Source organism: Rhodamnia argentea, chromosome 8 (assembly GCF_020921035.1).
Source record: "Rhodamnia argentea isolate NSW1041297 chromosome 8, ASM2092103v1, whole genome shotgun sequence".
Taxonomy (NCBI): Eukaryota; Viridiplantae; Streptophyta; class Magnoliopsida; order Myrtales; family Myrtaceae; genus Rhodamnia; species Rhodamnia argentea.
In genome coordinates, this window is record NC_063157.1 from 22,248,537 (window position 1) to 22,270,348 (window position 21,812).

The 21,812-nt window shown below is 40.1% G+C and overlaps 1 protein-coding gene across 2 annotated transcripts; it reads left to right on the top strand.

The window, feature by feature from the left end:
• The first annotated feature begins 17,423 nt into the window (after positions 1-17,423).
• Positions 17,424-20,752, top strand: LOC115755739 (transcription factor MYB1-like). Of its 2 annotated transcripts, XM_048284599.1 has the most exons (3): positions 17,424-17,658; positions 17,689-17,874; positions 19,589-20,752. In XM_048284599.1, exons 1-3 carry the CDS (start codon positions 17,511-17,513, stop codon positions 20,437-20,439), a joined length of 1,185 nt encoding a protein of 394 aa, XP_048140556.1. In that variant the 5' UTR covers positions 17,424-17,510; the 3' UTR covers positions 20,440-20,752. The 2 variants fall into 2 exon arrangements, with proteins under 2 accessions (XP_048140556.1, XP_030551114.1); XM_030695254.2 differs by having other exon boundaries at positions 17,424-17,874.
• The last annotated feature ends 1,060 nt before the right edge of the window (positions 20,753-21,812 follow it).

Sequence of the window (21,812 nt, forward strand, 5' to 3'; positions counted from 1 at the left end):
TTCGACGACTAGGAATCAATTCAAAGACGACCACCGGCTGTACATAAAATGATGAATATAGACGGACTCACCATGCAAAGTGTCACAAATCACCTTCAAAGGGTTAGAGATAAGTCGAGGAAGCACGATGCAGCTTGGGACCAAGGCGACCGGACCGAGTTGGTTGGAAGATCAATTCGGGAAAATCTACAGAGCAAAAGGTACCCGGCCACTTCCCAATCAAGAATACAGGTCATACCAACCTTCCGCTGGTGGTTCTAGTAGCAGACCAGTTGATCATCCCTACAAGTTCCCGAGCAACGACGGAGGCTCAAGCTTAAGGAGTCAGATCGCTCACAAGAATCTGTCACCAGTGTTAGCAAGTAACAATGCCCAATTCGAGTATCAATTGCTCGAAAAATCAGAAGATTACTTTGATGATGAGCTTGCTACCTTGATGAGCCTGTTTGGAAATGAAGGACCTCCAGAGCTGTGATCCGAAGCAAGTTATTATGGGTCTTCAAACAACGATTGTTGGTGTTTAGTCCAAGACGAGAATCGGTTGATCGTTGAAGTGGCCAAGCAAGAGAGGTGGAACCGATCTCGCATGAATATTCCTTTAATTCCATGTATAGTTCCCCTACGTGGGATATTTTTTACTTTCTAACCTGTCTAGAATTTGCCTAGAGTTAAAGGACGAATTTTCTCCTCTCTTGTCAAATGCGTGAGTTCCTTACTAAGCTAGGCCTATAGCAAATCAATTTGTGGGCGACGCCTCCGAACGCCCGTAAAGAGAAATTCCGAATAGCCTTACTTGGGAGAATACGAGTAAAAGGCCAAGCGGGCTCAAAGATGGGTAACTCCGTATCGTCCCAATTGGCTCTTAGTCATTTCAAACTCTAAATTATGCTTATTTTATTCTCGACGTGGGATTGCCAACTGTTTTGAGAACAATATAGCAAAAAACGAACCAACCATGGACGCCAACATCACCACAGCCTAGTGGTTGGGGGAATGACAGTGGTCCGAGGCATCCCGGGTTCGATCCTGGGATTTGGCATCAATGTACAAAGATTAATAAAAACTTTTTTGCTTCGCGATTCGGTGCCGATTGAAACTCAGCCAAGATGGTTACGTAACCTGGAGAGATAACATCCCCGACACACACGCTGATCCAGATGAATTGATCTTTTCAATTCAAAGTTTGCAAGGAATACGTACAAGGGTAAAGCGGTATCGTTTCAACTCGTTTAGAACGTGAGAACGTACATTGACGCTTTCCCTTTTGATTTTTACAGGGGTCACCGCCTTTCCAGATAGGGAAGTATCCCTTCTCCTGAAAAATTAATGAAATGAGAAATTCCTGGAGCCTTTGACAATCTCATGTCTCAAACTAGATAATGAAGTTTTGCAACTCATTTGCATGAGCAGGGGCAACTCACAATTCACGCCCTTAAGAATTTTCTTACGTGCTTGCACCAAGATAAAAAGTTGCTACATTTTATATGCTCGAAAACACTCATACATTGCATAGTTTGTGCATGACTGTTCCTCGTATTTAATTTACCAACTCTGAATAAGGAACATGAACTACATAAGATACATCAAATGTATGGAATGGGGCATGACAGGATGATGAAAGGCAATCATTTCCCAAACACGTCCAATTTTTTCAGGCGAGATGAACGGTGGCAAAATTCCGCATTCCCCGAGGTAAAGAGTTTTCTCGCGAAAGGTACGATAACCGAAGTGACGGAGGCGTTCATTTCTCTATCTAAACACTACAGGTGATCCATTGATTACCCCTTTTGAGCGATGGTTTCATTTCTTTACCCCTGTCAAGAACCACTCCACATCGGGGTCCAGACGGGTTAATTCTAGCAGCAACACGAGGTAAATGGTTAGAAATTTTCTTGCTCGGACTAACATTAATCTTCGGGTGTTTCTTTGCATTTATACTCGAATTTTAATTCAAGTGCCTTAGGATGATGAAGAGCATTCACTTCTCTATCTATACACTTCATTCTTTGCATAGCCCACTTGAGCCTGCAAATTCATTTCTTAAACCCCTGTTGGTGATCATTTGCTCATTCCAAAGACGAAGATAGCATTTTCCCAAGGATTAGAATTGGAGATGATCGGGTCAACAGAGAATTCCCGAATGGACTCATTTCTTGTATGCTAGATTTTTTATGTTTACATAATTTTTCTTTGTAAATGTTTATGTTTGTTGTAATTCCTGGTTAAAAATCATTGGATTGTAAAAAAAAAAAAAAAAGGGCAAACTCAACTTAAAGGAGAAGGGTCCGCTCTCGAAAAAAAAAAAAAAAAGATGTCGAAGAGCTCTCAAAGAAAAAGGAAAAGAAATCTCTTCTCGAAAAAAAAGAAGAAAAAAAGAAAAATGAGAGTCGGGAGTAAGAAAAGCAAAGGCCGATCTCATATGAAAATTTCGAGCATAGGAAAAGCAAAGTCCCTACCAAAAGTAAGGCCAATGCACATTCATTTGTAAAGTACTTCTGAATTTTGAATGTACATTTTTGCATGTTAAGTTGTAAATTCCATGTATATGTTTGCATTGTGTCTCTTGCAAATCCTTGACAGACACTTGTTGTGAAGAAGACTCCCCAAGAAATCAGTTTGTAAAGTGCAATTTTCAATAGAAAATTACCATCCCTCATTCAATGATGGAATTCTTTCTGAAGACATTTCCAGAAGACCAAGATCGGTGACTAGTCAACGATGATCACCAACGTCAAGCCCCTTCTCATTTAATTTCTGAGCCAAAACGAGCCTTTTCGTTCCTCGGTCCCCAATCCTAGCCTACGTTATAACCCTCCAAAGTCTCTTCCGATTAGGGCACTTGAGTTAACGTAGAGTTAAATGATTTTAAGCATTACTCGAAGAAGTTCGAGCAAGATTATTTCTCTCTCATTTTTGCAGGATTCTTGACTTGTAAATCCGGAGCAAATGATGAAGAAATTCATTTCAGCAGCCTTGACTCAACCGGGAGTCCCCTTTGTAAACCTTTGACCTAGCTCTCATTACGGTCCTAATCAAGACCTCCGGATCGACTCGGTCGTATCAATTGCGAGATTACTTGGATCCTTATCGAATGCGATGATGGAAAGATTGAGTGATTTCTCTTGAATCCTCGCAGACAGGATAAATAGCTTTTCTCGAGAGTGAGAGAAAGCCCTTTTGGACTGAAGTCCCCCATTCAGCTCACATTAGAGGTATTCGTAATGTGAGAACCTCCCTGGACAAAATTGGTAATGCAAACTTGACAGAATGGTTATGCATGAACCATAGTATGAGTGATTGCATTATACTCATTGTTGAATATGTTTGTGTGTGTTACCTCTGACATTCTATGATAGGTAATACATTCCCGATGTTCGAGTTCCCTCCCAAGGTCTCGAAATTCATCCAAGGATTATTGAATGAGCAAGTTTTGCTGGCAAATGCCTACCGGGTACGATACAAAGCAATCGCTTCGTTCCTTGATTAATCGTTTGGAGAACCCGGGTAAGTTTTCCGAACCCCTTTTCAAATTAACAACTCTTCTCATGATAGTTGTTATGATTCAATTCAGGCAATATGCCCCTTTTGTACTTATCGATTCCATTCGATGGTGCTCCTATCAAATATTATTCAATTCAGGCAATATGCCTCTTCCGTCAAGTCGTGTAGACATATGCACTGGCGATCTTGACATCTTATCAAATCATAACGACGTAGCTCTTATGGTTTCAATCTCGGGACGTGAAGACATATGCACCGGCGATCTTGACATCTTATCAAATCATAACGACGTAGCTCTTATGGTTTCAATCTCGGGACGTGAAGACATATGCACCGGCGATCTTGACATCTCTTCAAATCATAACGACGTAGCTCTTATGATTTCAGTATCGAATCACGAAGACGTATGCACCGGTGATCTTGACCTTTAGTCGGCTCATAATGACATAGCTCTTATAATTTTCGGCTCCTTTATCAAATCATGAAGACATAAGCACCCATATTTTTGATCCAAACCAAATCATAACGACGTAGCTCTTATGATTTTGGTTCCCCTTTATCGAATCGTGAAGACATATGCACCGGCGATTTCGACATTTAATCAACTCACAACGACGTAGCTCTTGTGAACTTGATCCCACTTCTTTCGACTCACAACGACGTAGCTCTTGTGATCTCAAACGACACACATATCTTGCGCTGTCTTGCATTAGGGAGAAGTCTCTGATAACGGATAGGCCAAATACCTTAAAATCCTTGCATCCGCAAAAAGAAACTTGGAAATTAAGAGAACCATTAGCTTACGAGAAATTTGGTAAAACAGGTATTCTTGTATGCGATCCATGTGCATGTTTCTCTAACATGGAAAAGAGGAATTATGACACATGTTATTTACAGTCTTGCATATCATGCATCACTTCATTACATTAAAAAAAAATGGGATTAAAACTCCCGCCAAAAAAGTTCATCCATAATTTGCACTATCAAAATTTAGGATTCAATTTTGTCTTTGAGCAGAACCTCTACGAGCCTCCACTCAAAGAGGGGCAGCTGTTGACGCCTAAATTTTGATTAATCTATTTTTTGCATAAAAATTATAAAAAAATCATCTCACATATTTATTTTTAGCGTACATTGCATTGGCATATAATCGGGCAAGCAGAACACTTAATTTAGCATGCGTCTAGACTAGGCACGGGATGGAAAAATACACCGAGAAGATTTGAAACTTCAAGGACTGTATTGCAAATACTTAAAATTTCAGGGACTGTATTGCAAATACTTGGAACTTCAGGGACTGTATTGCAAATACCAAAAGAAGATGAAGAAGGGAAGATGATGAAGGGAAGATAATGAAAAGAAGATGAAGAAGGGAAGATGATGAAGGGAAGATAATGAAGGGAAGATGAAAATGGAAGGTGAAGAAATGAAGATGAAGAAGGGAAGATGAAAATGGAAGGTGAAGAAATGAAGATGAAGAAGAGAAGATGAAGATGGAAGGTGAAGAAATGAAGGTGAAGAATGAAGGATGAAGAACTTTGCCTATAAAAGAGAGAGCTCTTGAGAAGAGTTTGGAGAGGGGGGAGTGAAAGAGAATTGAGAGAGTTTTAGAGTGGAAGAGAATTGAGAGAATTTGTGAGAGAAATTCTTTAGAGAGGAAAAAGAGAGTTCTTGAGAAAAGTTGGAAGAGAAAATTTGAGAGTGAAGAAAAGAGTTTTAGTCGAGCATCATCTTTGACGAGTCCCGACACGTACTTCGCCTCTCGCCATCCAACAACGCCGCTGCTTGCCTTTTTCGACGATAGCCACGTTCTTCCAACTCCGAGATCTTGAAGGAAGCCATAACGTGTACGTGAGTAAGATTTTGTGTAATAGAAGGTAACCCTTTCCATCCCGATCTACAAAAATGTAATCGTTTGGTGTGAACATTTGTTTGTTTATTTTAGACATGTTACGTGTCTCAAAATTTAGCATCATTACATGTTAATTTATTTTTATAAATACTCGTGATTGGCTGCGTTTTCTTTCTTTCTAAATCACCCATGGTGTATATCGTACAAAGTTCAATGTTTTACATCCCCATAAAAAAGAAGAAAAAACCAAAAAAATTGCATCTTTGAATTTCAAGTAAAATCCATCAAAATTGCCAAATCAAATATTTTTTCATGAAAATGGTACCGAAAGGGCGTTAGAGTAATCTAGCGTAACCAAATCCCCGAATTCAAAATCTCTGGTTCGCGGAAATAAGATAGTTTTCTCCCGCTATTTTATTTAGGTTTCTAATCAACCTACCGAAAATGATTAGTGGCGACTCCAAATTCAAAATATATTGCATGTTAATCATTTGAACCTTAAGTTGCGATTTGGTATGGACTTGGGAGAGTCCGAGTTAGGTTAGTTAATTAATTAACCTGATAATCCATTAGCCCGAAAATTAACTTGTTTATTTTTTAGGTCGTGACAAGTTCCACTATGTTCTGTCTAGTCAAGACATTGGTTTCACCAATAATCCAAGAAAGCCTTGGGAGTTGACTTTTTGGTCAACATTTTTCAAAAAGTTAAAATAATCGGAAAACCCTTGAATTGGTTTCTTTTTACCTTAATTAGACTTTTAACTCATCAATTTCACAAAAATCGATTCCGAATTGACTTTTTTCCCTGAATTCAGAATTTTGAAAAAAAAAATATTTTAATGGATTAGCCAATAAATAGTAGGGGTTCACTAGTTAGAGAGACGACTGGATAACCGTAAGTCGATAAAAGTGGGTTCTCATATGAGAATTGTTCATTGAAATAGAGTTTCCATACGAATACCATCTCATTGAAAACCCAAGAAGCAACAAATTATTAAATACCCTTTTCCACTTCCAAGGTACTCAGGAGGATTCGAAGTTCTGCATCTTTATTGAAGAAATCGATTGTGCATTTTTCCCTACAAAAGAGAATGTTCAAGTTCACGTCGGACTAGGCGCTCCCAAGTGGGCCTATGTGGAAGGACTCGAGCTCAAAAAGAAAATTACTTGTCCCGCCTGCTCAATTTGGGTTTCAAGCCTTCTCGGCTCGGGCAAGCCTGGTTTGACCTGATAAGCCGATGATTCATGATCAGATGTGGGAATAGCTTATGAATGTGGTGTTATTTCAAGTGGATCTCGAGATTTGTATCATTGTCGGGCTACTCGTGTCATGTCGAAGTAATGGTATTGCACAAACATTGCTAACTTGAACAACAAGACACGTCTGCCTCAACACGAACATGACACGCCCGATAATGCAGATCAGGCATCACGACATGATTAACACGATTATCGAATGTGTCATTGTATTCGGCTCCGACGTATTTTAACATGTTTACTAATATAAATTCACTAGTATACACAATGAACTTGCAAACAGTGTTTACACATGATAAGTTATAATAACACAACCAACGCATTTCCCAACATTATCACATTAGTCTGAGGTCTTTATTCTCTACACCAGTTGCATTGATCAATGCAATGACATTCCCATGTGATATATATCAATTATTTTCCAAAAGCACGAAGATTGGCATAATATCTGGCAATCCATTTTTTTTATAATCTCAACTTCAGTTTTCCGCTGCTTGACCAACCAGATAGCATCTTTTTCCGTAGCTGGAAGTAAGTCCAAACAATGAGAACCTGCATGTCAGAAATTGTTTTTACAGGATTAATTTCATCAATCCAATCCCTTTCTATAAATTCGAAGATGGAAAGATCATCCATTCCATTTGACTTTGGTTCGACACTAATCGAGTCGGCACATACCTTTAGCTATGGAGACCGCGAGAACAAAATCTGAAATACTCTTCACAACCCTACAATTGATGATATATAAGATATTGACTTTGAAATCTTATCCATTTCAGTGATGTTTTCATAGAAATCTATAGGTTTTGATGCTTCACATACCCGCCATTGCTAAAAGGATCTCGAAGCCCATTGGAGAAAATAACGTTGCTGTGAATCTGAGCAAAGCAAGTTTCACGTCCTGCAATTTCCCATGATCAATGAAAAAACGAGTGAGTGTCATACGTTATTTGATGTGTAAATATATATATATATATATATATATATATATATATGATTTTATTTCTATGACCGTACTTGACCACCGTAATAAGTAGTGGCCCAGTGTAATCGAGGTGTGATGCCGAACTTTCTCTTACAGTCGTCATTCACTAACTCATTTAGGCCGGAGGGAGCTGAGGGAACCAGAAAACGAAGATTGGCCATATACATACATACCAAAATTGAGTTTGGAATGGCTTTCCAAAAAGTCTTAACTCAATTGCACTTTTGTCGATTTAATCCTAAACCTTTCAATTTTAACCATTGAGTCATATACCTTTTCACATCTTACTAAATGAGTCAATCCAATTAATTTTGGCTGAAAATCGTTAATGTGCATACTAACCGTCCTATATGGCACGATCGATGCTGACGTGAATAGCATTTAATAGTGTTTTAATAATTTAAATATTTTAAGAGTATTTAATTTTTTATTTTCCTCTTTTTCTTTGCTTTTTTTTTTTTTTTTTTGCACTTCTTCTCTATTTCGGCAAAGCGGCGATGGCCCTAGGCGAGTGGGCCTGCCGGCCACGGTCAAGGTCACGAAGGTCCTCGCCAGACTAGGCGAGTTGGTCCACAGTCGGTGACCCTTATTGTTACAGAAAAAAGAGAATGTGCCGATTCTATGAATTCTAGCACAACAAAAGCTCATTGAAGCCCATCTTCGCTTGGGCCTAAATTGTCTCATTTTGCGTGCCACCAAATGCCAAAGGACGAAGGTTATCGTTCTTGTAAGAGAGCCAATTATATATGGTGATCGGTTGCTGAAACTTTATGATGGTAGGTCTATTCTTAAAGGATGAGAGTATGCTTCTAATTGTAGAATTATTTGCTTTCTTTCAACCAGAGAGAGAGAGAGAGAGAGAGAGCCAATTATATCGCTCGGCGACGTCGTACTGTGTGCGCTTGGCATGTTTGATGATTTAAACTGACATGGACATCAATAGAAGCACATTTCAATGAGTTCAAATTGCGGTCCAACGAACAACTGATCAAACTCTTTGCAAATCGAGAGATTTTACGTGTCTTGCAAGAGAATCGTGTAAGTGGATCGGGCTACCATTTGATGCTTAGAACCATATCGCGAATTAAATCCTTCTTCGCAACAATATCTCTCACAAAGTTATATTTGGAATCAACGGTGTTTGGTTCTGCAGTAGGGATCCACATGATAGGCCATGGTAGCCTGACTATCACGGTGCACTACCTCGAAATCACCGGCAATTCTTGGATGCCGTAAGAAACTTTTCAACCGAATGGCCTCTTGGATTGGAGCCAAATAGGCCACAAACTCGATCTGCACCTCGAACAAAGTTACGGGGTTTTGTGTTGTACTTCTCCAAGATAATGCGTCGTCATTGAGTCAGATAATATAACCCGACGTCCAACTTATATCCATCTATGTCTAGGTGTGAATGCAGATACAATGTTGTTCATATTACATGTAAAAAGAAATAAATTATGACTGTTGACGCCTAAATTTTGACTAATCTATTTTTTGCATAAAAATTAGAACTAATTTTAGTTCTAAACAAAAATCATCTCACATATTCATTTAGCATTGGCATATAATTTGAGCTTAATTTAACAGGCGCCTGGACTAGGCATGGGGTGAAAAAATGCACCAAGAAGATTTGGGCTTGAAAGAAATATTTTCTCGGGGACTGTATTGCAAATACTCGGAACTTCAAGGACTGTATTGCAAATACTCAGAACTTCAGGGACTGTATTGCAAATACCAAAAGAAGATAATGAAAGGAAGATGGTGAAGAGAAGATGAAGAAGAGAAGATGAATATGAAGAAGAGAAGATAATGAAAGGAAGATGGTGAAGAGAAGATGAATATGAAGAAGAGAAGATGAAAATGGAAGATGAGGAAATGAAGATGAAGAAGAGAAGATGAAAATGGAAGATGAAGAATAAAGGATGAAGAACTTTGCTTATAAAAGAAGAAGAGTTCTTGAAGAGAAGAGAGTTTTTAGGAGGGAAAAGAATTGAGAGAGTTCTTGAAAAAAACCAGAAGAAAAAATTCGAGAGTAAAGAAAAGAGCTTTAGTCGAGCATCATCTTTGACGAGTCCCGACACATACTTCGCCTCTCGCCACCCAACAACGCCACTGCTTGCCATTTTCGACGACAGCCACGTTCTTCCAGCTCCGAGATCTTAAACGAAACTATAACGTGTACGTGAGTAAGATTTTGTGTAATAGAAGGTAATTTTCTCCATCTCAATCTACAAAGATGTAATCGTTTGGTTTGAACATTTGTTTGTTTATTTTAGATATGCCACGTGTTCCAAAGTTTAGCATTATTACATGTTAATTTATTTTTGTGAATACTCATGACTGGCTGCATTTTCTTTCTTTCTAAATTATCCATGGTATATATCGCATAAAGTTCAATGTCTTACGTTCTCATAAGAAAAAAAAAAAGAAAAAAACCAAAAAACTGCACCTTTGAGTTTCAAGTAAAATCCATCAAAATTGCCAAATCAGACATTTTTCATGAAAATGGTACCGAAAGGGCGTTAGAGTAATCTAGCGTAACCAAATCCCCGGATTCAAAATCTCTGGTTCGTAGAAATAAGATAGTTTTCTTCCGCTATTTTATTTAGGTTTCTAATCGACCTACCGAAAATGATTAGTGGCGACTCCAAATTCAAATTACATTGTTTGTTAATTATTCGAACCTTAAGTTGTAATTTGGTATAAACTTGGGAGAGTCCGAGTTAGGTTAGTTAATTAATTAACCTGATAATCCATTAGCCCAGAAATTAACTTGTTTATTTTTTAGGTCGCGATAATGACTTGTCAACACAACTTGAATACGAAACCAAAATTTTACACATAATGCGAGCGATACTACTTCGGACGCAACATGCAAATTGAAAATAGAATTTGACATTCAAAATTACTCACTTTTCACGTGGTTTGCATTGAAAGTTCCAAATGTTGACGAAGAAGCATTGGATTGTACAGTTAAAAATAACTTACTTTGACCAAAAAGATAAGTAAACCTGTGCTTGGTTGCAACCCACCATTACATCTCTATTTCCCTTTCTCTACAACTTTAAAGCATACGATAATGGTGAAAGCAAGAAGATGGACTACGCGGATGACTACCTACTAAGTGATGCAATACACTCAGTAAGGGTTGTTCCTAGATTGTCATAATGGTGCTGATCTAATCAAGTCGATCATAATCCTCTTTTTTTTTTTTTTTTTTTCGGCTGAAGTAATGGCAACGGCGCCACCGGCGAGAGGCGAGGTTTTAGTGTGGGGTCAAATAAATCTCCCCCACTCCGTCTATCCTCTCACTCGTTTCGGACATCAACCGTGGTCTCTGTCGGCAATGACTAATCACGAAAATGTCGCGCCCTCAGCCAAGGCAACCGGCAGCCAAGAACGGTGGCAATGAACTCATCATTTAAATTGAGCATTCATCCTGTATCTCCAAGATGCCAACAAAGGCAGAGAACGAGAGACTAATTGCGAGGAAAGGAGGAACCTATCAACCAGCATCAGCAGCGCAGCTTAATGTGAGCTCTCATGGCTAAAGCACCCACGCTTGGCTAAGTAGTAAGTACACGTCGAATGCAGATTTGTCAAAGTTAAATCATCTCCAAGTTGGTCCAACCTGGTTAACGATTTGTACATTAATCCCCACGGGCAATTTTGAAGAGTATCAAAGGTGAGACATATTTGTAGTTTGGCTTCAAAATGTTGATAGTAAGGCCACATTCGTAGTGTGCTCATTATTTGCGGCGCATGAATAAAATATGAGACTAGACTAGACTAGACTAGACTAGGCTGCATTGAATTGGCCCATCTCTCTAACTTGTCACGAAAAATCCCTTAAAAATCAAAAGAAAAAAAGTGGGAAAAAGTCATGAGTGGTTTCATTTGTCGCCTAATAGTAATAGCTAGCGGCACATGGATCGCATAAATATTATTCCATTTGCGATTTGTAGTGAATACGGTGACGGGCCAAATGTGGTCGGTAACAAGCAATAAAAACTATTCAAGTGGAACATGACAAGAAGCACAACAGTTGGTGAAAGTGTGGTTGGCTCCGATTCATTATTTAAAGTGGTGCAACCTCTCCGACCAAAAAAAAAGTGGTGCAATCTCCCCTAATTTTGACTTAATACACAATGTGATCTCTAAACTTTAATTTCATTTAATGTGGGTCCCTGGATATTTAATACATGTTCAATTTAGTCCCTAAAATGTGGATCATTCTTCAAGATTTGACCATGAATTTAAGGTTTTTCGAAGAGAGGGAAGTCTGAACACAATATTTGGTTTGAATTTTTTAAATTCGGAATCGAGATAGAACTGAATTTTGTTTGATAGGAAGCTTGGAGCGATAAGGACGAGAGAGTTCCGGTTTCAAAGAGAGAAAAATTTCTCTGCGTCTTTTGTTCTCGAGACACGACAGATTCAAGAAATCTTCTCTCTCTCTGTTTTTTTTTTTTTGTTCAATGCAAAACCAGTGTCGAGATTTGAACTCAACTTCAAGTCTTCAAGATGGTTTGCCTTGCCTTTAGGGGGAAAAAAAAGGCAAACAATTATTGAAACATAGCGGGTCGGATCAGCTTATCATCACGATTGCGAATGATCTTTCCTTTAAATTAATTTCCCTTAATCCTCTTCTAAAGAAGAGAGAGGAAGGAGGATTATGTGTCCATGGAAATCTAATTCAGCCTTTGATTTTTACATATAACCTGTACCTTTTCTAATTGCAATGTCAAAGAGTGATTATTTACCCGAGGCATTTGGAAGACATTAAATATTATAAACACTAGAGTTCAATGTCAACGATAATTTTCTTGTCAAAGTGTGATTAATAACCGTACAGCATCATTGGCAAGGCTGTAACGAAGTAAAGATTCCATTTTTATTTACTTCTTCGGGTAGGAGTGAAATACATTGCATGGTTCTAACTGCAATGCAGTTTCCAAACGACATGCTAAATCACCATACCGTCTAGTTTAGATCATCAAGGATAGGCAGAGGGTCCCCCACCGGTAATGGGAACTGGAAACACGTGCAAATCTTGCAACCCAGGCTTCTTTGGGGGAGTATACACATCTGAATTGGGAAGTGCGGGCTCCTCTCCGACTGTTGTACCGGGACCCGGAATCGGGGTCGTAGGCTCCTCTCCGACTATGGTATCGGGAACTGGAATCGGGGTTGTAGGCTCCTCTCCGACTATGGTATCAGGAACCGGAATCGGTTCCGTAGGCTCCTCTCCGACCGTGGTATCAAGAACTGGAATCGGGTTCGTGCCGGGAGGCCCCTCGCCGGTACCGGGAACTGGAATCGGCTCCTCGGCGGTATTGAGATTTGAATCGAGAACTGGAATCGGGTTCCGGTCGGGATCCATAGGCTCTCGATTCCAGTCGGGATCCATAGGCTCCTCTGCAATACCTAATCCAGGCCTCTTAGGTGGGGTAGCGGGCTCCCAATCGCGCAACCTAGGCTTCATGTTAACAAATTCGGGTGGACCATAACGGCGAGGAGGCGTCGGGGGAGGAGGGAAAGGACTGCTTTCTTCATGCGTGATGGGAAGGAAAAGAAAAGGAAAACAAAAAACAAAATAGATCAATCAGCAATGTTAGAGACAAACAATCAAAATGAATCAAGAAGAGAGTAGATACCTATGCCGCCGATGGAGCACAAAGCACTACACATTACGAGAATGATCGCAAAGCTCGCCATGGATTATGCACGCTAGAGATTCGGGATGGGAGAGCCGTGGAAGATTAAGCTCCGCTTAAATAGAGCAAGATTCGTGGTTGGTTCTAGTACGAGGTTCTCTTCAGCTCGCAACTAGAGTAGAGAGTGCTTCACTAATCTTGGTCGAGGAATCGCGCATTTACGTTTCTTGTCTATTCAGAATCAGAAATGATCGACGACTAAGGCAATATTCTCTTCGCTTCGCAGCTCGCCTAACTCCATATAAAGGATTGGCTTTTTATTGTTTTTTGTCTTCTTCCTTTAGCTGACTGGTGAAGACTTTTACCCTCTCACGGTCAATTAGAAACCAAACCCCCAAAAAACATGCAGATATTTACGACAAATGCCTGAGGGTCTTCGCTCGTGGAAAGCCGCAGCTTCAGGGGCATTTTTGGTATTTCACTTTCGTTCTCGACTCAATTGACGCCGACCAGCTTCCGTAATTTTGCTCGTGGGAGATTCCCGCAAGCACATGGTTGTTTCTCAACGATATTACATGCTTGCCATCCCTGACCCTTAGCATGCAACTAACTCCAATCCACGCATGTTCAATTATACTGGTAAATAGGAACTCTTGTTATAATTTCCAGTTTTTGCTTATATCTGATCAATTACTTAAACAATAAAGCAAAATTGACGTAGAAAATATGTAAAAGTTAAGAAGAAAGTGGAATCTACAAAAGTTTTTCCTTTTAATATGAATAGGGTCGTGTATGGATTGAGTCGGGTATAGGTCATTATATTTGTACCATATGAAAATAGATCAAAACGGGTTATATGGATCGGACCATGTTCGACCCATCCTACCCGTTTGACGCCTCTAGAATATAGCACACCCAATCTAGTTTTCCACATAAAGACTAAGTCGGGTCAATGGGCCGTGGATTGAAGAATTATTCATACATTCGGATTGTGGTACGTTGACCGTATAATTCGAGACTAATATTAGGATAACTCTCCTTTTCTTTTTCTTTTTGTGGGTGGGGGGGGTTGATTTGGACTCGAGTGAAACCCTTAAACTGGTTCGTCCGAATTTCGTGATGTAAAATTAGAGGGTACTCTTGGAATGAAATGAAGAAAAATATTTTATCAACTTAGGAGATGACGATAAAGAAGGTAGACTCCACGTTATATTTGAATAGCTGTCGTCGGGTAGGGTCGTATAGTAGCATTCCGCATCCGAGGTGAATGATTGAAGCTTTGTGTTTCGCATAGTGTCTTGAACCGACTTGATGACGTCCCCCTGATTTAAAACACTATGCTTCCCCTACCTATCTATTCTTCTAATAAAGCAAAAAAATCGAATGCATTTTGTTATTTCAAGATTTATCAAAAATTCAAATCAGATCTTTGGATTTGATTGCTTTCCTCGTTGCATTTTCACCGGAGAGCTCTCTCTCTCTCTCTCTCTCTCTCTCTCTCTCTCTCTCTAGTTTTCTCTTTTTAGTTGTCATTAGTTCTTTATGTAAAAGCAAGGCAAGGGACTAGCGTGGGGATAAGTGCACTACAAGTCCTAAAACTTGTCATGTAAGTGCAAATAAGTCTTAACTTTCAAAAAGTTCAATTAAGTCCTAAAATTTATCGTGAAAGTGCATTTGAGTCCTACAAGTTTCAAAAAATGCAATGAAGTCATATAAATAGCTACGAAAGTGCAATCGAGTCCTAAAATTTTCAAAAAATGCAATCAGTAAAAGGACTTGATTGAACTAATATGATAAGTTTTAGGACTCGATTGCACTTTTGGAAATTTTTAAAACTTGGATGCACTTTCATGATAAGTTTTAAGATTTTCAATGCACTTTTCCCGATTAATTTGTGTGAATTTTCGACGGCCCCGTTTAGATGATGGGCTCTTTTGGGCAAGCGACCAAGATGATCATTCCACCGTACAAGAAGCCCGAGATTGGGCCCCATAAATGCGAAAGAGGCCTGTTGGGCCCGTGTAAGGCTCACATTGAGATCAAGGGCAGATACGTAATTGTATATCATTGATCCGTTACCGCTTGAACTTCAAACGCCGCGGCAGTTTTTCATGGTCTTCATCCGTCAATTAGAAACCCCCCAAGAACATGCAGATATTTACGACGAATGCCTGTGGTCTTTACCTGTGGAAAGCCACAACTCCAGGGGCATTTTTGGAATGTCCTACCCACATTTGCCTGCCATTCTCGAGTCTCTCGACATTCAATTGGACGCTGACCGGCTATCCTAATTTCGCTCGTTGGGAGAATTCCATGAAATGGCACTACTAGCCACGCAAAATGCCCATCATGCTCAACGATATTACATTCTTGCCATCCCTGAGCATAGTACTCCAACACGCGCATGTTTTTAATTGTACTGGTAAATGAAAATTCTGGTAATAATTACCTGCTGATGTCCGGCTAATCATTAAAGAAAGTACTCAAACGATGAAGGAGAAGAGCACTTACAACGGGGGAGAATTACGAAAAATCCTCTTTACTCTCGGCCTAGCACGTACGCCTAACTAGACAGACAACGTGGGAGAACTAGTGAAGGTACTTGTGAATAACAGGCGTAATTACAGCATCGAGGAGAATACGCAACACCGACGGAAGATTCTGGAGCACTTGAAATGACAGTTAAACCTAGCTACTCAACAGGGTGATCTTGTTCGACCGAAAAAAAAGAGGGTGATTCTGACAAGACTCCTCTTTAATATTAATTCATTGGAACATACAAAGGTTCTATAGCTATTTAAAATGGGAGAGAATCATATAAAAAAAAAGTCATAAATTTATTGTAATTATGTCAATTCAATCTTAAACTTCTTTTTTTTTTTGTCGATTCAGTCCTAAAACTTTTACAATTATGGCAATTCAGTCCTTCCGACGAATTTTATCTTTTTTTTTTCTTCTTCTTAGCTCCTTCCTCACGCTAGTCGCCACCGGCGACCGACTAGAGGTGACGCCGATAGGTGAGGCTCATTTGACCTCGCCGGATCTCGGTTGGCATGCTCGGCCATACGCGGCCACAACGAAGCGAAGCCTTGCCTGCCGGCGTTGCCTCTAATCGGTCGCCAATAGCGATCGACGTGAGGAAGTTCTTGGATGAAGAAAACGTAGAAAGAAAAAGATAATAAATAAATAAATAAATAAATATTAAAATATTAGGTTGCTCGCCGGCCAGCATCTAGGTTAGCACAGATCGGCCAAAATTCAGCGAATGGATTGAATTGGCACAATTGCAAAAGATTTAGGACCGAATTGGCCAAAAAAAGTTCATGACCGAATTAGTACAATTACAATAGATTGGGGACTTTTTCGGTAATTTACTCCTTAAAATGGTAGACATGCATTGATCTCTATAACGATAGGGACACCATTTTCCATACCCTTTCACAACTTGTTATTTACAGACGGTCACCTATTCGCTAAAATCTCACACCCCCTCAAGACTCAAGAGTGCTATATAGATAATAATTTGAGCGCTCGAGTATTCTCTATCTGATTATTCACCATCCTCGTCGATGTCAAGCTTGTATAATGCTAACTTAAGCATCAGAGGGTCAATTCGGACAAAATACGAACAACTTGACCAGTGTGTTGTTTGTCCAAATTGATTTTTCAACAAAATCACACGACACTTAAGACACACAGTGTGGTTTATAAAATAAAATATAAAAGGATGAAAATAGATTTAAAAAAAAAAACAAAAAATTGCAAATCGAGTTCGTGATTTCATCTCTAGCGTCGGCATATCTATTATCTCATGCATAGGCACAAAGGATCAAAATCTAGCTGGATAAGCTTTCTTTTCTTTGAAAAAGGCGAAGGCAAGATTTCATCTGGAAGTCAACTGAAATTTGAGCCTCGACATTTTGAGCAGGGTTAGAAAATATTTAGTGGCTTATATGAAAAACGGAAAAATAGAATAACTGATTTATGAACAAAAAAAATGATCTTTTTTTTTTTACACTAAGAAATTGTTAAGAAGGGACACAAGAGTCATTTTACCATAAACCGACTCACGAGGAGTGGCAGAATGGAAAACGTGACCCCACTCCCGTTTCCGCAGTTAGTTTTGGCAGGTACACTCTCTCTCGCTTAAAAGAAAGGCACCGAAGCGACTTTTCAAAACATCAATTTTGAAGCGCAAAAGGAAAAAAATTAGAAGAAAAAGCTGAAGTTCTCGCTCCCCGGAGCGGACCAAGCGGCGATGAAGCCGGTCGGTGGTACCAAATCGAGCATCGACGAAGAGGACCGCGCGACCGCAACGGGCACGGACGTCAAATTGAAGGAGGAGGCTCGGCAACTCGCAGCAGAAGAAGAAGAAATGCCGGTCGCCGACTGCGGCGGCGGCGGCGGCGGCGAGTCTGGAATCGCCGATGGCGGAGGCGGTAGCAGAGTGAGGGGGCCCTGGTCGCCGGAGGAGGACGCAGTGCTGACTGGACTCGTGGCTAAGTTCGGGGCGAGGAATTGGAGCTTGATCGCGCGTGGCATTCCTGGACGCTCTGGCAAGTCGTGCCGGCTCCGATGGTGTAATCAGCTCGATCCTAGCGTCAAGCGCAAGCCATTCAATGGTAATGACCTTTTTTTTTTTAACTGGTATTCAGTGGTGAACGGCGAGGTTTTCATCTGCTATGTCGGTATTAACGTGCGGTCGATGTCCGCGATTCGAAGAGATGGAACTGTTGAATTGTTTGGATTGGTGTTGACTGAGCATTGATGCATATTGCCCGTGCGGGTGGGACTTGTTAGCTGGATTGGAGTTCTCTGAGAAATGCCGCTGCCGGTTGCTTTGAAATGAGTCTTGGAACTTAGGTAATCGATTCGTGAGAGTGTGGTGTAATCTAAGGTGGCATCCAATATCTTGCACGAGTAAGAAATTCATGCAATTATACAGGTCATTGCCATTTGTCATATTCATGCCAAGGATTATCATGTACTATCTTAGGGAACCTCAATCTTTTCTGTGGTGCTCTAAGAAAATGAATGAATGTGTACTGTGATCGTAGAGTTGACAGAGGTAGCACTGAACTTTGCACGATAATGAAAGCGAATGCTTTTACAGTCACTGCCATAGGCCATATTCTAGCACACATGCTCGTGCATATCTGTGCATCCTGTATAATGTGCAAAGCATGTGAGGAAACTTTGATAATTCTTGTAGGAGTATAAGCTACAATGGCTTTTGTTGAGTTAGGCAATTAATTGCTATTACTTGGTTTTTCGCTCCCAAAAAGGCCGGCAGCTGATATGAATTACCATGAGTTCTGTAATCTGTAGAGCATCATCTTCTCCATAGAGCAGTTCAAAAGGAGTAAAATGATTCCATTATTTTATATGAGTCTAGTTGCAATATGCTGATTCCTTTTATTTTTAATTCGATTGGGAATATATGTTTAGAAGACTCCACTGCAGCTTTAAAACGCAAGAGTGTTGAGATAAATGTCCACAGGACCTAATCTACTCCAGAGAGAGTGGTGCAGAAAGATCATGTTATCCTGAACTTGTCCTGTGCAACTTAGTTTCGCTATTCTGTATTTTTATGATGACTCGGAAGTCTTGAATACGGTCATATACTGAGCTATTTTATTTGTTTGTTTTGGAGCTTGCCCGTTGCTATCTAAGTTTAACTCCATCTATCTTTTTGAGCTTGAATCTCTTATCTGTTTCTGGAATTTGATTTAATTGCTTTTTGCCTCTCACTGCTTCACATCTTTTTTAGTACTATCACACATACACCTCGTGTCATCTTTATACTTGCTTCACTTGGATTTAATTTTTCTATTGCCAAGTGGAAATTAGCTTTTATGACCTCAAGTCACTATTTTGATATCAAATGCACCAAGAAGGGTGAGATCTGATCTGCATTGGGGTAACTGCTTGACATTTGTAGCTTTTGCCTGGTGCTAATGTAACTTGTTTTTGCAATGCTAAATTGTTTTAAGGCTTGAGGGCTAAGTCAAGATTCAGTAATTGCAGAACTGGAGTCTTGTTACTGCTATCTAGAGTGTTGAAAAATTTGCTGAAGCTGCTGGTGGCATAATTCATTGGGCAACTTTCTTTCTTTCTCAAAGTTGCTTCAATGAGAAGTCAGTTTTCTGTAGTTTTGAAACAAGGGGCTTGTTTCTATGCCTCTCACTACTCAGAACATCGAAAATATTGTTGAAGCTGCTGCTGAGCCGAACCTATGGGATGATTGACGTCTTTATTGAAAGTCCAAGTTAGATTTGTCTTGCCTTGTTACGTTTTATTGACAATTTGAAAGATGGTTGTTTACTCTTCCTGCAGATGAGGAGGACCTGATCATAATTAAAGCTCATGCTTTGCATGGAAACAAATGGGCGGCTATAGCGAAACTCCTGCCTGGTAGAACAGATAATGCAATCAAGAATCATTGGAATTCTACATTAAGGCGCAAGGGCATAGGGCTTGGGAGGTCCCAAACCAGACCTACAGATATGATGGAAGATAGCTGGCCTGTAGAAACAAATGCATCTTCTGAAGAGACCATGTCTGCAGAGGATAGTCAATCAAACAGGCCCCAAGATGGAAGAGAGATTGCCATCGAGAATGGACTGAAACAGAATGAAACCGAAGCACAAAGAAGGGATGGTCTTTCTGTTGCTGAAACAACACACAACACAGTTTCTCGGCCCCAGCCACGGGTTAGCGCATTTAGGATTTACAAACCAGAAAGAAACTCCTCAACTGGCTCAGGATTTTCAAAGGATATGCATGCTCAGGGACCGTCGATGTTGGCCTTTAAAACAGAGCTTGTGGCCCACAATTTTCTTGATGACGCTCATGAGGATCTCAAGATTCCTCCACATTGTGGCTATGGTTGCTGTGCTTCTCCTACTGGGTTGCATTCTGAAAGTTCGTTGTTAGGGCCCGACTTTGTCGACTATGAGGAACCTCCCTCCTATTCAACCCTAGACCTGATGTCTGTGGCCCTAGACTTGAACAATACCGCCTGGATTAAGACTGGCCTCGTCAACAGTGGCTCTCAAATACCGGAGACAGGTGAATTCCGGCGAAAATGTCAAGGAGACACTGGTTCCTCATACTTGGGTTTATTTGTGCCGAATAAAAAGACTGAGCATACGCGCTTCGAGGAGGGAAAGGACAAGTTGGCATGAGAGAGACATTGCTTAACCAGATGCAGGCCAGTCTTTTGCTGTGCCGTCCAAGGTTAATAGTTTAAGCTGACATTTAGTCTTCGTTTACTTTTTGGTAGTTCGATATGGGAGGAAGATGAGATTTTCAAAAGGATGAGCTCCATATTTGCCTACCTGAGGCTTGATGCATGAAATTCGGGAATCTTGTTTTGTCAATAGATTATCGAGAATGGATTTTCATCAGTTATAAACATGGAAATATATATGCTTTACTTCAGAGGATGTACATGAATTGGGTAAACTACATCGAAGGAATGACATACAGTTATCTTTAGTCGATAATATGGTTTTTGTGCTTTTTGTTCATTGATGTTGCCTTTTGCACCATCATTGGATGCCCTAGAGTCTCCTTTTATCTAATTTTCCTATGCCGAGCTCATTCAATACGAGTGAAAGTTTTTCTAATTGTTCTGGGGGATTCAAGTATAATCTATGATATGCGGCTAAATTTGCAGTCACCTCGGGCATGTTTTGCCTTCTGCTGATTGGTCGCTGTAATTGGTCATCTGCTGATATGAGTGCCATTACTGATTATTGGAGAGTCTTGATCATTCTATTGGAGTCATGGATAGTCTTGGGAGGAAAATTACTGATAGATAAGAACTGGTACTGACAGTTTTTATGGTTGGTCACCGGGAGATGTGTCTTTGGCCACGGCAAATGATACTCTTATGTATTAGTCAGACACCTTGCTTAGGTTTTGCTGATATAACCTCTTCCCTTGAATTCATAAAGACTTACAAGCCGAAACACCAGTTCTAGCCATGCCGGACAATCAGAAACAGAATCGAGGACTTTGTCCAGTCGATCTTAGTTCAGTAGGATATGGAGCAAACTTTCAGGTGTATATCGGAAAAATGCTACTTAGCTCGAACAATGCCCGTCCCATGTTTTTCATCTCCAACTTTATATTTATCAAAGAAAAGGAAGTGGTGTAAGGAATATGGCATCGAATGCTTCACCTTGTGACGAAAAGAAGGAAGGTTACCTCTTGTTCTCCCTACTCCATATACATGAAGGCAAGCATGATTTGGTTTTGCCCTGGTTTTCGCAAAAGAAATACCCTCTCAAATAGAATGCTCTAAGCAAATTACTCGCCACATGCCTAAACTTCATTTTTGGCAAAGAGTACTAATTGTCTTTATCGGTTCAATTGGACTGCTTGGGAACCGAACTAGATCGGTTGGTCCGGTCCAGTGTTCTTGATGACAGCCCACTCATTAAACCTTATCCGCCACTCCATTCACGGTTTATCCGAATTTGACCAACTTTTCCATTCTTTGGCCACGAATCTATCAACTTTCAGAAATTAGTAGAAATAATCACGCCTTTAA

Excerpts from the sequence above, each read along its gene's own strand:
- LOC115755739 (XM_030695254.2), top strand. The coding sequence starts at position 17,511 with ATGAAGCCGGTCGGTGGTACCAAATCGAGCATCGACGAAGAGGACCGC. Across the intron at positions 17,875-19,588 it reads CAAGCGCAAGCCATTCAATG|ATGAGGAGGACCTGATCATA; the intron begins GTAATGACCTTT and ends CTCTTCCTGCAG.